Source organism: Sceloporus undulatus, chromosome 10 (genome assembly GCF_019175285.1).
Source record: "Sceloporus undulatus isolate JIND9_A2432 ecotype Alabama chromosome 10, SceUnd_v1.1, whole genome shotgun sequence".
Classification (NCBI taxonomy): Eukaryota; Metazoa; Chordata; class Lepidosauria; order Squamata; family Phrynosomatidae; genus Sceloporus; species Sceloporus undulatus.
Window position 1 is genome coordinate 11,464,659 of NC_056531.1, and position 16,252 is coordinate 11,480,910.

Consider the following 16,252-nt stretch of genomic DNA (forward strand, 5'->3'; position numbering starts at 1 on the left):
GGTTTGCCTTTTGCAAGTCTGGCCTGGCTTTGATGTGGGCCATAGAGTGTGCCCATGGGGTTGGTTGGTTTTTAATTTTGGGGTTCCTTGGTGATGGGAGTGATGATTTGAGGAGTGTGAGATGTGGTTTGCCTTTTGCAAGTCGGCCTGGCTTGATGTGGGCCAGAGGGGTGCCCATGGGTTGGTTTTTTTTGGGGTGCTTTGGTGTGGAGTGTGTTTGGGTAGTGGGTGTGGGTTTGCCTTTTGCAGTCTGGCCTGGCTTTGTGTGGGCCCATGGTGGTGCCCATGGGGTTGGTTTTTTAAATTGGGTTCCTTGTGATGGGAGTGATGATTTGGTGTGGGTGTGGGGTTTTGCCTTTTGCAAGTCTGGCCTGGCTTTGTGTGGCCATAGAGTGTGCCCCTGGGGTGTGGTTTTTTTTGGGGTTCCTTGGTGATGGGTGATGTTTGGCGAGTGTGAGATGTGGGCTTGCCTTTGCAAGTCTGGCCGTGGCTTTTGATGTGGGCCTAGAGTGTGCCCATGGGGTTGGTTTTTTTAATTTGGTGCTTTGGTGTGGGGTGTGTTTGGAGTGTGGGATGTGGGTTTGCTTTTGCAGTCTGGCCTGGCTTTGATGTGGGCATAGAGTGTGCCCATGGGGTTGGTTTTTTAAATTTGGGGTGCTTTGTGATGGGAGTGATGATTTGAGAGTGTGAGAGGTGGGGTTTGCCTTTTGCAAGTCTGGCCTGGATTTGATGTGGGCCATAGAGTGTGCCCATGGGGTTGGTTTTTTAAATTTGTGGTGCTTTGGGGATGGGAGTGATGATTTAGAGTAGTTATGTGGGGTTTTGCCTTTTGCAAGTCTGGCCTGGCTTTGATGTGGGCCATAGAGTGTGCCCATGGGGTTTTTGGTTTTTAAATTTGGGGTTCCTTGGTGAGGGTAGTGATGATTTTGAGAGTGTGAGATGTGGGGTGTTGCCTTTTGCAAGTCTGGCCGGGCTTGTGATGTGGGCCATAGAGTGGCCCATGGGGTTGGTTTTTAAATTTGGGGTGCTTGGTGATGGAGGATGATTTGAGAGTGTGAGATTGGGTTTGCCTTGCAAGTCTGCCTGGCTTGATGTGGGCCATAGATGTGCCCTGGGTTGGTTTAAATTTTGTGGGTTCCTTGGTGTGGGTGATTTTGAGGTGTGGATGGGGGTTTGCCTTTTGCAGTCGGCCTGGCTTTGTGTGGGCCTGCAGTGGTGCCCTGGGGTTGGTTTTTTATTTGGGGTTCCTTGGTGAGGAGTGTGATGGGGTGTGAGTGTGGGTTGGCCTTTTGCGTCTGGCCTGGCTTTGATGTGGGCCTGAGTGTGCCCGGGGGTTGGTTTTTTAATTGGGTCCGTGGTGGGTGTGGTGGGTGTGAGATGTGGGGTTGGCCTTTGCGTCTGCCGGCTTGATGTGGGCCGGTGGCCCATGGGGTTTTTTTTAAATTTGGGGTTCCTTGGTGTGGGAGTGATGTTTGAGTGTGAGATGTGGGGTTTGCCTGCAAGTCTGGCCTGGCTTTGATGTGGGCATAAGTGTGCAGGGGTTGGTTTTTTATTTGGGGTCTTTGGTGATGGGTAGAATTTGGGTGTGAGTTGGGGTTTGCCTTTTGCAAGTCTGGCCTGGCTTTGATGTGGGCCATAGAGTGTGCCCATGGGGTTGGTTTTTAAATTGGGGTTCCTTGGTGATGGGAGTGATGATTTGAGAGGTGAGATAGGGGGTTTGCCTTTTGCAAGTCTGGCCTGGCTTGAGTGGGCCATAGAGGTCCCATGGGGTTGGTTTTTTAAATTTGGGGTGCTTGGGGATGGAGAGGATGATTTGAGAGGTGAGATGTGGGGTTTGCCTTTTGCAAGTCGGGCCTGGATTGTGAGTGGGCCATAGAGTGGTGCCATGGGGTTGGTTTTTTAAATTTGGGGTGCTTGGTGAGGGAGTGATGATGAGGGGGGATGTGGGGTTGCCTTTTGCAAGTCTGGCCTGGCTTTGATGTGGGCCATAGAGTGGGCCCATGGGGTTGTTTTTAAATTTGGGGTTCTTGGTGATGGAGAGTGATGATTGAGAGTGTGAGATGTGGGGTTTGCCTTTGCAGTCTGGCCTGGCTTTGATGTGGCCATAGAGTGTGCCCATGGGGTTGGTTTTTTAAATTTGGGGTGTTTGGTGATGGGAGTGATATTTGAGATTGTGAGATGTGGGGTTTGCCTTTTGCAATCTGGCCTGGCTTGATGGGCCATAGAGTGTGCCCATGGGTTGGTTTTTTAAATTTGGGGTTCCTGGTGATGGGAGTGATGAATTGAGAGTGTGAGATGTGGTTTGCCTTTGCAAGTCTGGCCTGGCTTTGATTTGGCCATAGAGTGTGCCCATGGGGTTGGTTTTTTAATTTGGGGTTCCTTGGTGATGGGAGTGATGATTTGAGAGTGTAGATGTGGGGTTTGCCTTTTGCAAGTCTGGCCTGCTTTGATGTGGGCCATAGGTGTGCCCATGGGGTTGGTTTTTTTAAATTGGGGTTCCTTGGTGATGGGAGTGATGTTTTGAGAGTGTGAGATGTGGGGTGTCCTTTTGCAAGTCTGGCCTGGTTTTGATGTGGCCCATAGAGTGTGCCCATGGGTGGTTTTTTAAATTTGGGGTTCCTTGGTGATGGGAGTGATGATTTGAGAGTGTGGAGATGTGGGGTTTGCCTTTTGCAGTCTGGCCTGGCTTTGATGTGGGCCATGAGTGTGGCCCATGGGGTTGGTTTTTTAATTTGGGTTCCTTGGTATGGGGGTGATGTTTGGGTGGGTGGTGTGGGGTTTGCCTTTTGCGTCTGGCCTGGATTTGATTGGGCCATAGAGTGTGCCCTTGGGTTGGTTTTTAAATTTGGGGTGCTTTGGTGATGGGAGTGATGATTGGAGAGTGTGAGATGTGGGGTTGCCTTTTGCAAGTCGGCCTGGCTTTGATGTGGGCCATAGAGGTGTGCCCATGGGGTTGGTTTTTTAAATTTGGGGGCTTTGGTGATGGGAGTGATTTGAGAGTGTGAGTGTGGGGTTTGCCTTTGCAAGTCTGGCCTGGCGTTGGATTGTGGCCATAGAGTGTGCCCATGGGGTTGGTTTTTTAAATTTGGGGTGCTTTGGTGATGGATTGATGATTTGAGAGTGGGAGATGTGGGTTGCCTTTTGCAAGTCTGGCCTGGCTTGGCTTGATGTGGGCCATAGAGTGTGCCCAGGGGGTTGGTTTTTAAATTGGGGGTGCTTTTGTTGATGGGAGTGATGATTTGAGAGTGTGAGATGTGGGGTTTGCCTTTGCAAGTCGGCCTGGATTTGATGTGGGGCCATAGGTGTGCCCATGGGTTTGGTTTTTTTAAATTTGGGTTCCTGGTGATGGGAGTGATGATTTGAGAGTGTGAGATGTGGGGTGCCTTTTCAAGTCTGGCTCTGGCTTTGATGTGGGCCATAGAGTGTGCCCATGGTTGGTTTTTATTTAATTTGGGGGTGCTTTGGTGATGGGGTGATATTGAGAGTGTGGATGTGGTGGGTTTGCCTTTGCAAGTCTGGCCTGGCTGTGATGTGGGCCATAGAGTGTGGCCCATGGGGTTGTTTTTAATTTGGGGTTTCTTGGTGATGGGTGATGATTGAGAGTGGTGCGATGTGGGGTTTGCCTTTTGCAGTCTGGCCTGGCTTTGATGTGGGCCATAGAGTGTGCCCATGGGGTTGGTTTTTTAAATTTGGGGTTCCTTGTTGGTGGGGTGATGATTTGAGAGTGTGGGATGTGGGGTTTTGCCTTTGCAGTCTGCCTGGCTTTGATGTGGGCCATAGAGTGCCCAGGGTTTGTTTTTTCTTTGGGGTTCCTTGGTGAGGGGGACGTGATTTGACGCGTGTGGGTGTGGGGTTATGCCTTTTGCAAGTCTGGCCTGGCTTTTGATGTGGGCCATAGAGTGTGCCCATGGGGGTGTTTTTAAATTTGGGGTCCTTGGGATGGGAGTGATGATTTGAGCGTGTGAGATGTGGGGTTTGTGCCTTTTGCAAGTCTGGGCTGGGATTGATGTGGCCATAGAGTGGTGCCCATGGGTGGTTTTTTTAATTGGGGTGCTTTGTGATGGGAGTGATGTTTGAGAGTGTGAGATGTGGGTTTGCCTTTTGCAAGTCTGGCCTGGCTTTGATGTGGGCCATAGAGTTGTGCCCATGGGGGGTTTTTTAAATTGGGGGGTGCTTGGGGATGGGAGTGATGATTGAGAGTGTGAGATGTGGGGTTTTCCTTTTGCAAGTCTGGCCTGGCTTTGGATGGTGGGCCATAGAGTGTGCCCTGGGGTTGGTTTTTTATTTGGGGTGCTTTGGTGATGGGAGTGATGATTTGAGAGTGTGAGATTGGGGTTGCCTTTTGCAAGTCTGGCCTGGCTTTGATGTGGGCCATAGAGTGTGCCCATGGGGGTTTTTTTAAATTTGGGTTCCTTGGTGATGGGAGTGATGATTTGATGTGGGCCATAGAGGTGACTGGTCATGGGGTGATGATTTGAGAGCTCATCCCCGGCCTGACTCTGAGATGCCAGGACCAGATGCCAAGACACAAAGGTAAGAAAAAAACTTTTTTTCTTTATCCTTTAGAAACTTAGAATGGACCTGCCAGTCATTGTTAACAATTAGTGCCTGAGGCACTTTGTATTACATTGGTATGGGGGTACTTAGCTTAAAAGGCTCTATTGTGCCTTTGTTTTGACTGCAGGTTCAGTCTGAGGTCTTGGAACGCATTAGTTATTTTCAGGGAAAAGCGTTCGGTTACGAAATTTTTCGGCTTACGAAAGAAATAAGGGCGAACAAGTAATTTCGTAACCCGGGGTACCAGTGTATTTTCTTCTGAAGGCTGGGAAATATTTTCACTCTCTTTTGATTTCAATAAGTGAGCTTAAACTACAGCAAAATTCTCTCTTGCCAAAATCAATCAAGTATAAATAACAGCTGTAGCTACTTATGCAAAATAATTTGGGAACTATTACTACTTGACACACAGCTATTTGGTATTTAAAATCTTCCAAAAGACCACATTTTAATCAAATTATGAAAATGAAGTTAACTATTCCTTGCTTCTTGCAACAAAATGTTCTGTTGGACCGTTCCCATAAGAATAAAACGGGTGCAATACTGCCTACAAAGTAGGAATACCGAAAATGATGAATTTAAAATAAAAATATGAATATGCAGCTGGTACCATCAAGTTAAACTGTATACTAAGAAGAAGAAGAAAAACCAGAATGGCAGTCTTTGACTATTTATTTAATACAAACCTTACCAAGGATATGGTTTAGCTGATCAAGATAGTGTTTTCCTGGAAAGATGGGTCTGTTTGATAGCATCTCTGCCAAAATGCAGCCTACAGACCAGATATCAATTGATTTAGTATAACCCTGCAATAAGAAAGCGGGGAGGGGATGTGCGTGTCAGTTCTTGATAGCATTTACTGTATTTTTATACACTCTACAGTTTAAGAGTGCTAAGGTATGGTAATTCTGTATTTCAGGACTCCCCCTCTAGCATTGGAGATGAATCAGAACTTTACATAACTGTTCTTGAACAATGAAGCAAGCACTGTGCATTATTACAGAAGTGGAAGAGAAGCAAAACAGAACACATATTACAGTGCAATTTATGAATGCTTACTCAGAAGACAGTCCTACTGTGTTTAGAATTCAGAGACATAGCCGTGTTAGTCTGTATGCAGTATGCAAAAGAATCTTGAAGCAGCTTTGAGGCTGTGTGAAAGAAGCTGTAGTATGAGCTTTCATAGACTTTGTAGGTATACTTCCTCAAATGCATGATGCAACTTCTTCTACACAGTTAGTCTCAAATGTGCTGCAAGACCCCTTTGCCTACTGTGTTTAGTAAGATTTACCTCAATGTGCATGGTACAGTGGCCTTTAAACCAGTGATTCTCAACCTTCCTAATGCTGCGACCCTTTAATACAGTTCCTCATGTTGTGGTGACCCCCAACCATAAAACTGTGGTGTCTCAGTTTCTAAGACCATTGGAAATATGTGTTTTCCAATGGTCTTAGGCGACCCCTGTGAAAAGGTCATTCGACCCCCGAAGGAGTCGCTTCCCACAGGTTGAGAACCGCTGCTTTAAACTGTATAATAAACAGCTTATCCAATTGTTGTCATGTTAAGCACACACAGCACACACTTTAAGCCCCCCTCCCCAAAATAGTCTGATACTCTAATAGACCATATATTGGACACAGACCAGGGATAAGCATTTAAATGACAGTAAAATTAAGCAAGCCAGATAGAACAATACACATGTCTCCATTTGTAAAGTAAGGCTAACAACGTATTTCTCATATTGTGAAAGGATTGAGTACACCTTGCAAACTCAGATGGGTTACAGAATTAAAAATATGGCAATATATTTTACATGCAGTGTGCTAAACCTATATGTCTAATATGTATTACTTTGAAGCAAAGAGATACCCCTAAACAGATGTACTCTAAATTATTTTAACACCATGTAGAGATTGCCATAAATCAACAGCTGACTTGAAAGGATGCACATACTGTTTACTAAGAGCCACCATGAAGTATGCTTTGAGTGTTGGACTAGGACACTGGGAAAGCAAGCTTCAAATCCCTGTTCAGTCATGGAAACCCACCAGCTGGCCCTGAGCAAGTACCACTCTCTCAGCCTCACAGGAAGGCAACAGCAAACCTTCTCTGAAGAAACCATGCCAAGGAAATCCCATGACAGGTTTGCCCTAGACACAAAACAACAAGTTGACTATGGCCTACAGTGCCCTTCCAACTCTGTGATTCTGTGACTAAGCAAATGATCTGAAATATGCTAGCATAACACTGAGAAAGAGTATAAATATTAAAACGTGGGTTACTAAACTTTTTGTGTAGTAACAGATGGTGGATCCCACTACTACTACTATGCATTAAATACTGCCTGTCTTTGTCTTCAAGCTATGATCCCTCTTGTGATTGTAGTCTCACCTGACTTCTGCCCAGAACTATGATGCAAATGTACACCCATTTATTAGAAGTATTTGTTCATCACTCCCCAACTCTTTAACACATGTGTTAAAAGTTTGCTCTGCTGTTCTAGCCAGCTCTTTCTTGTCTCCCACCACAGATGATTCAATGTAAGCACTGGGGGGTTTAGATACAAAAAAGAAAGCTACAAAATGAATGTAAGGCTGCAACATTTTACTTTTTAAAAAATCATACAAACCTCGACTTTATTCCAAAGCTGAAGTGGAGCAGCACAAGATATTTTCTCAGAGGTTGTGTACGCACACCCGAAGTCTCCTCTCTCACTTTTGATTCAGTGTGATGAATTAATTCAACTATGTACAGTAGTCATGCTCAAGGCCACCTATGCAACCATAGCATCCAATGTAACTGTGCTGAATGTACTGACAATATGTAAGCATGGATACGATCTTTGTTATTGGTCCAAACCACACTACAAAAATAATCTAGTTTGAGACCACTTAACTGCCTGGGCTCAGTGATAGGGAATTCTGGGAATTGTAGGTTATTATAGCACCAGAGCTCTCTGACAGAGAAGGCTACACGGCTCACAAAACGACACTTCCCAGAATTCTCTAGCATTGAGCCAGGTCAGTTAAAGCGGTCTAAAACTGGATTATTTCTGCAGTGTGTTTTGGACCACTGTCAGTGTGTTAAGCTCAGGTGCATCTGGTGTATATGCAAAATTCTGAATTGAATAATATTTTCTCAGTGTTAGTTTGTAAGGAGAGAGGGGTGGGAAGCCAAAGTATGTCAACTAAAAGGAACTGCTAAGAACAGTGTTGTATTTAATCAAAATGACATTCTACTGTAAATGAACAGTACAAAAATTTCAATTATCATGTGGAGAAGCCTTCGCTGAGCAGTATTTACCTTTGAGTTTAACATGATTTCAGGAGCTCTGTACCACCGTGTGGCTACGTACTCTGTTAGGAAACCAGTGTGATCATGATCTGGATCTGCCACACGCGCCAAGCCAAAGTCACAGATCTAACATCAAATAAAAGAGATGTTATTTAAAAAAAGTGCTTCTCTCCTGTTTTTCTATCATATTATTCTTGCTAAGCATGATCCTCACAGAATCATAAAGTGTAATGCAAACTATGCAAGTCTACATTTCAGACTAGGCTCCATGACAAGCAGGATAATTTCTAGGTCCCATTTTGAATGCTAAGGAAATTGAGATAACACATAAACCTACAAAAAGAAGTGAACACATCTGAAAATACAGAAAAGGTGAGATTTTCAACCTGTGAACCAAAATGTTTTGTTCTTGTTCATTGCCCAAAACCTTACTTGCCAAATACCATGCTAAGCAGATCCACAGTGAATATTCACCTTTCTTACCATTCTGTGCTTCCCACTCTTGACTAGAACATAATCTGTTTAAATTTATATTATTTATATTTATACTACAGTGGTCCCTCCACATTTGCTGGGGTTAGGGGTGAAGGACCACCGGTTAATGTGGAAAAACTGCAAATAAAAAAAACAACACTATTCTTTTTACCTGAGAGAAAGCTCTCTAGACATCTCCAGGCCCTTCAGTGCAACTCTGTGATCAATATCCACCAGAAGTTGATCACAGACTCATGCTGGAGGACCTACAAATGCCCAGAGAAGTGTTTTCTCTGGGCACTTCTGGTTTTTCCAGCACAACTCTATGGTCAACATCTGGCAGAGTTGAGCTAGAGGACCTAGAGATTCATAGAGAGAAAATATTAATCAAACCCACAAATAATCAAATCCATAAATATCAAAGTTGCAAATGTGGAGGGCCAACTGTATTTATTTGGTTCTTTCCTGGCAGAAATATTTACCAAATTCTGGAAGTATAGACAAAATTCTTTTGTAGGGACACACACAGTATATATTCCAGTGGGATAGAGAATCATGTTCCGACAATAGAGAGACACTTAACTAACGGAAAAGGTGCTCACAAACCTTGAGATCACAAGTTGTGTTCAGCAGCAAGTTGGAAGGTTTGAGGTCACGATGCAGCACATTGGCTGAATGGATATATTTTAATCCTCTCAGGATCTGATAAAGGAAATAGCAGATGTGATCATTGCTAAGATGCTGAGTCTTTAAGAGCTTGTAAAGGTCCGTCTCCATGAGATCTTGCACAATGTATCTGTGAATCAAATTAAGGCCAGCAAACAAACTTTTGACTCCAGACACTTGGAACTGTGGATCTTCCAAGTTCTTCAAGAGCTTACTTCTACGTTTTACAGAGAAAACAGAAAATACAGTATACAGTACCACTGACTGTTAATGCATAAAGCAGCACATAATCCACAGCAAACGTCCTAAAATGTTGAAAATCACATAACTATGTTGGGTTGGGCAAAATGTGGCCCTAGAGTTATGTGCAGTGCTACCAAGACTGTTTTTACTGCCCTTGACCCTTCCAGACTCCCCAAATGGGGGAGATTTCCAGGAGTGGCAATTCAGTACATTTTAAGAGCCTCCTGCAGTGCTTAACATTTAACAAAAACATATCATTTTTAATGACCAGAAGAGGGCCTCTAGCCACTTCATGTTTTTGTGATATTTCTGGCAGAATGCGTAGACCCTGTACCTACCTCACCCCTGCCCTAGACTATTTGAATGGATATTATTTATATTAACTATTTATAGTATTTCAGAATACTGTACAAGGATCACTCAGAATTTGAAGATGGAATGACTGCATATCCTGTTAAAGTTTGCTAAGCAACAAGGTTCTTGGGAGATCTTGAACCTGTCTAAAATCTCCCTTCTGTATAGTATTATGATTTTATACATTTATATCTGCCCTTTCCCCAATAGTGAAACTCAGTAGCTTGCAAAACATTTAAGCCAATGCAGAATAAAATATATACAAAAACACCAGTAAAGCTGATGGTGGTGGTGGGCTGAGAGATCGTAGAATTGATGATTATGTTGTGTTATGTAACTTTATTTTTTACTGTAACCCACCTTGATTTGTAGGGAGTGGCGGGCTATAAATAAATAAATATTATTATTATTATTATTATTATTATTATTATTATCATTATTATTATTAAAAGTTATTTTACAATGCAACTGAACCATCTATGGTGTTAAAACAATGTAAAAAACCATTAAGCAGGTGGAAGCCTTGTATCAGTTGGAGGACTGGCATGAGTTTTGCCTAACCAATAAGTATGAGCAAGCTTCACTGTGTAGCAAGATCAGGAAAGTAAAAATGTTAATCTATTGTTTAATTACAAAATGCCAATAAGAATTAACACAAGGGAACACAAGGACATATCTTTGAAGGATACACATCTTTCATTTGTTCAATTGTTGGGGCTCTGATAATGTCATTGATGCCAATAATATTTTCATGCTTGAAGCGTAAGAGGATTTTTATTTCTCTCAGAGTTCTCTGACAGTAGGTCTGGTGTTCAAATGGGCTGATCTTCTTTATAGCCACCCGAACTTTGTTGACATTATCATAGGCAGAACTGGAAGAGGAATTGTCAATATTAATTTAAAAGAAACCTTAAAGTTTGTCAGTACAAAATAAGATCCAGATGTTTAAAAGTAACTGTTCTTTCACATTCATGAAGATATCATGGCAATCTCAATTTGGTCCTACGGGAAGATGCTGACTAAGGCCTGTTACAGACTGCCAAAATAAAGCTGCTTCGGGTCTCTTTGGAGGTATGCTATTTAAATGATGCATGGGTCCTAAGAGTCTGGAGGTTGCACCAAAGCCGCACTCCATTCCTAAGCACTGGAGTGCAGCTTTGGTGCAGCTTCCGGATTCTTAGGGTGCATGCATCATTTAAACAGCATACCTCCAAAGAGACCCGAAGCAGCTTTATTTTGGCAGTCTGTAACAGGCCAGAGTTTCTCTTTTGTAAGACAGCTCTTGGCACTGAGGCTTACAAAAACTGCACAGTGCCTCTCCCTAATCTTCTTATTTCATCCCATTCAGCATGACCTTACAGCCCACTCTGCAAGTATGTATTTTCATCTAACCCACAGAAGGTCCTATTAGTTTTAGGGGCAATTAAAAATAGCCCAGGTCTATTGTCAAAAATAATTCTCTGTTTTCATAAGCATACCGGGTTAGCTTTTTCATTGTTCTACTGAAGTGGGATCTCATCTGCATAACAGTATACTATAATAAAATTGTTTGTCTTTCAAGTGCCAGAACACCCTGTTTTGCTACAACAGATTAAAGCAGCTTCTCCTCTGGATGCTGCGATCATGGAATACCCATGTCACAGAAATAAAGATGGGACAATTCATAAAACTAAGCACGGGGCACAGGCAAGCAGACTTTCTCCTGCAGATTTAGCTATATCGATCTTGCCTAATAAATGCTTTCACTGTTGTCCAGGTAACGGTTAGTCACTTCCCGATCCAACTCCTTTCAAAGGCTTTTTCAGGATGTGAAAAGCTGGATTCTGGATGTTTGCCCAAATATTCACAAGACCACAAAGTTTTCTTCGGAGTATAAAGCAAGACAACGGACTGCTGCCTTAGAAGCCAAGATTCTGCTTTTGAAAAAATAATGTCCACATTTGAAGCCCTAACTGCCCATAATGTCTGCTCTAATGAGAAATATAGCATACTATCTTTTGAGAGGTAACCAGGCAAGAATAAAAAGAACACTGCCTGCACCTTCAACCTCAACATCTTTATTTAGACAGGAGGCTATAGTATGTCCAAGCAGAAGCAAGGTTTTTCAAGAGATAGGTTGAAAAACCCAGCGGCTGGTGTGACCTTGAGTAACTCACACTCTCTCAGCCTCTAAGGAAGTCTATGGCAAATCCCCTCTGGATAAATCTTGCCAAGAAAACCTTGTGAGCCGTAAGTCAGAAATGACTTGAAGGCACACAGCAACAAAGGTAAAGATGCATCTAGTGTTCTTAGACAAAGCATAGATCAGAGTGGTGTCAAATATGCCATCAGGTTGTCAGAGGGGGGAAAAAGAATATGAATTTAAAATGGGCAAAGTCAACCCAATATTGTGTACCACTGATGCAGCCCAAATAGGACCAGAGTTTTCAAATAGAAGGGATGAACCAGAAAGAGGGGAATTAATGGGGGAACTAAGATCAAAATGAGGACACTGGGGAGTCAGAGATGGTAACCTAAAGGAGAAGGAGTTAGCTGGGCCAACAGTTTAGAGTAATTCAGCTTACCTCCTTCTAAGTCAAGCAACAGGGGAGTCAATACTTTTGTGAAAATCACAGTATGTACAGACTGCAGATCACAGAAACAGTAGCAATGGGAGTGACTGGCAATGCTAAAAAGGGTTAAAGGCCCCATACAGACAGGACAAAATAAAGCTGCTTCGGGTCACTTTGGAGGTACGCTGTTTAAATGATGTATGGGTATTAAGAGTCTGGAAGCCACGCCAAAGCCAAGATCCAGTCTTAAGGACTAGAGCGCAGTGGCCTGTCTCTATGGGGCCATAGAAAAATAAATCCACAGCAAAGGGTTCAGAGGCAGCAGTTCTTTGAGAATATGACAATGAGTGGAGATGTCAGTGCAGAGGAGGCAGAAGTAGGAAGCAGTTGGTTTGAGAGTTTATGAACATGAATTTTGACAACATCATGCTTATGGCATTTTTATACCAAATTTCTGTTCTTTTCTGATTTTTAAGTTTACATCTAGTCCCATTGTACATAAGCTTGGTTACTTGGAACGGCCTACTAATTTGAGCTAAGTTCCTTTTCTAAAAAAAAGAACAATGGTCCGTAACACAATGCAGAAATAATCCAGTTTGAGACTGCTTTAACTGCCCTGGCTCAATGCTAGGGAATTCTGAGAAGTGTACCGTTTCTAAGACAGTTAGCCTTCTCTGTCAGACAGCTCTGGTGCCACAATAAACTCCAATTCCCAGGATCCCCTAGCACTGAGCCAGGGCAGTTAAAGCGGTCTCAAACTGGATTATTTCTGCAGTGTGTTTGGGACCAATGTCACTGAGCACACCTTCTAAAGAAATCCTTCCTTGCCTCTTCGTCTGTATCAATAGTAAGCCCACTGACACTAAGCGAATGAAAAGCGTCACAGGGTGAGAAAGCAGGTGTTTGACTGAGGAAGAGAAATGCAAACTCTGAGCTGAGTGGTGTGCACAAAAGCAGAAAGACTGAAACAGATGCATGCATGCTGCCTTGCTCAATACATCCTGCAAAGCAGCGGCAGGTAAATGGAACAGGCCAGCACAAAGCTTTCACAGCATGCAAGCACCATACTACAAGTGTAGACACAGTACCTGGAACATGGTTTAGCAGGCCACTACATGAAGAAAGCTGTAGGGTAGAGGTGCTTGATCCTAAGTGAGTTAGGGGAGTAGGTTGTGTAAGAGACACACACTCCGGTTCCAGTCAACTGACATAGGCACCCACTGTATGCTATTACATGATTCAAAAGAAAAGCCCACTCCCTATTTAAGTTGCACTGAAGTTTATGGTGCTGAAAGCATTATTTCAATAGCTCTGAAATATCCCTAGATACAGACATGGTACTGAAAGTGGTAAATAAAAATAATAGTGATTAAGCATGGTTAAACTGTCGCGATTACATGCACCATTTAGTACAAACCAAATGTGGTTTTATCTGCAATTAGCTCCAACTTTTCTTTTGTTACAATGACATCATGTCCATATGAGGATCACCAGCGCTTATCCTTGCTTACTCTAAAACATACTTTCGTTCCTCCCATCACAGCAGATGGCTTATAAACTGCTCAGGACAAATTCACCTACCCCAAGTGTCGGTGTACGCAAGTGACACGGTGCTTTCTATAAAGCAGTGACACTGCAAGACGTCAGCAACGGTGTGCAAATATTAATCGAGCAGCAAGACGGCTGAGAAACCAGTCTTTTGCTCCTTACTGCCATAAGGCCTCATAACTGTATTTGTACAAGTAAATAGATAAGCCTAGACCAGTTTTCTTTATCAACTGTGGACCGCATAACATACTAAATAAATATATGTGCAAGACTTGATGGTATCGTGTTGTAATTTTACTTTCCCTTTCCAAGCATCTAGCATATTGCTGAAACCAGCAAGTGGTTATTATTAATTAACATTCATCAAAATCCAGCTAAGAGTCTCTTCTCTCCACTCACTTTTGCAGCATACCCACAGCTAAAGAAATGAGACGAAGCAATGTTACACAACGGAGAAAGGAAAGATTATGTGCTTTTTGAGATAATACAGGGAAGGTGGTGTTAGCTGGGTAACTAGCCTATCTCTAACTTGGTGCCTTTCATGCTTCAGCCATTTCAGTAATAGGGGATCAGATTGTTCTCCACTACCCTTCTGGAACTTTCTTCCGCCCAAGAGAACTCCTATATCACACACACAATAAGCAAACAGAACATATTAACTGAAACAGACGCACACACAGTCACTTGGTTTCATGCTCACAGTCTGCAAAATGGTTATGCAACTTCTGGAATTGTGTTTTCTGCTTGTACTGGTTGTGTTACTGCAACTTACCTAGCATGCTTTTAGCTGAAGACACGGGAGTCATTAATATTTAGAAAACATGAACACAAAAGGCACGAAACATTAAAAAACTCCATCTCTGTCTGGAAGCACAGAACAGTCCGGAGGTAGAAAGGATACAAATCTTGTCCTCAAGATAGCAATCTTATATACTTACCTCACAGTTAAGTCCCACTGAACTCAATGGAGCTTACTTTTGAGTAGGCATGTTTAGTTACATAGGACTGGCATTAAATGTGACCTTCATTTGTTCGGTTTTTGTGGGTTTTCTGGGCTATGTGGCCATGTTCTAGAAGAGTTTATTTCTGTGGCTGGCATCTTCATTTCTCTGTGTAAGAGAAATGTCAGGAACAAACTCTTCTAGAGCATGGCCACAAAGCCTGAAAACCCCACAAAAAACTATGAATGGTGGCCATGAAAGACTTCAACTTCACTTCCAGTTGTTGTTTGGCTGCAGCTCCCATCATCCCTCATCATTGGCCACACTGGATTTCAAAGATTTACAAAGCCGACTTAAAGGGAAACCACCTCCAGAAATGAATCACTGCAACTCTTTTAATTCCATAGAAAAGGGGATATAATTGTGGGGCATGCTCAGGTGGCGCGTACTTTGTTGTGGCAAACTCCCAGTGAACTCAATGGGATTTACTTCACAGGAACGGATTAAAACCTGCAAATGGCAAACAGACCCTTATCTGCAAACAAGAGCCAGCCATTTATGGCACAGTTATACTGTTTTCACAACAAACATGACTTACAATGCAACCTTCTCCGAATGGATAGCAAGGGCTTCTGTGTCCAAGCCTAGAATGAGATTTTTGGAAGCTGGGATGGTCTCTTAACAGCTTTCTTTGGCAGCGCAAGAAGGGGGAAGATGCAAAGCAAAATCCGAGGCGCCTCATAAACCAAGAGGGCAAGGTGGCAGGTGAGTAGGTATACATTTTGATCCTCTGGGAGCAGTAACCAGCCAACTTGAGCCCCTTGCACTGATCCAGGAAGGCAGAAAAGGTTGGCATGGCTCCCAAACACACTGCACAAATCATCCAGTTTTGAGACTGCCCTGGCTCAGTGCTAAGGAATCCTGGAAACTGTAGTTTATCGTGGCCCCAGAGCTCTCTGACAGAGAAAGCTCAATGTCCAACACAAAACTACACTTCCCAGAACAGCCCAGCACTGAACCAGGGCAGTCACAGCAGTCTCAAACTGGGTTATTTCTCCAGTGTGTTTGGGACCTTAGGACCAGCATGGGAGTACAGTAAAGCTCTGAGACCATGGTTCGAATCCCCCCCGCAGCCATAAAAACCTATTGAGTGAGCCTGGGCATGTCACAGTCTCTCAGCCTCAGAGGAAGGCTGTGGCAAACCTCCTCCGAAGAAACCTGGACAAGAAAACCCCAGGATAGGGTCATTTTTGGGGTGCCCCAAGTCAGAAATGACTTGAAGGCGCAACCCCCTTTTAAAATACAAGCCTTTCCACACCTTCTCCAAGAGCAAGCCCCCCTAAACAACAGTCCCAAACCCATTGCAGGAATAATCCAGTTCGACATCGCTTGAACTGCCCTGGCTCAAGGCTAGGGAATCCTGGGAACTGTAGTTTTGTGACACATTTCGCCTTCTTTGTCAAAGAGCGCTCTGGGGCCCCAACAAACTCCAATTTTCAGCATTCCTTAGCACTGAGCCAGGACAGTTCAAGTGGTCTCAAAGTGGGTTATTTCCCCAGTGCGGATTGGACCTTTCGGTGCTTTGGGGCTCAATGCTTTGGAATCCTGGGGAAATGGCATTTT

The 16,252-nt window shown here is 43.4% G+C and overlaps 1 protein-coding gene across 4 annotated transcripts in view; it reads right to left on the reverse strand.

The window, feature by feature from the left end:
* MAPK1 (mitogen-activated protein kinase 1) overlaps window positions 1–10,478 on the reverse strand; it is a 28,713-nt gene extending 18,235 nt beyond the window's left edge. For 3 of the 4 annotated variants that reach the window (XM_042441722.1, XM_042441721.1, XM_042441723.1), the window contains exons 1-4: window positions 10,278–10,433; window positions 8,932–9,121; window positions 7,861–7,977; window positions 5,249–5,363 (exon numbers count right to left, since the gene is read on the reverse strand). In XM_042441722.1, the coding sequence (XP_042297656.1) occupies window positions 5,249–5,363; window positions 7,861–7,977; window positions 8,932–9,121; window positions 10,278–10,288 (433 nt within the window). In that variant the 5' untranslated portion in view covers window positions 10,289–10,433. Of the gene's footprint in view, window positions 1–5,248; window positions 5,364–7,860; window positions 7,978–8,931; window positions 9,122–10,277 lie in introns of all 4 variants that reach the window. The other variant, XM_042441724.1, reaches the window with a different exon arrangement.
* Between the last annotated feature and the right edge of the window lie 5,774 nt (window positions 10,479–16,252).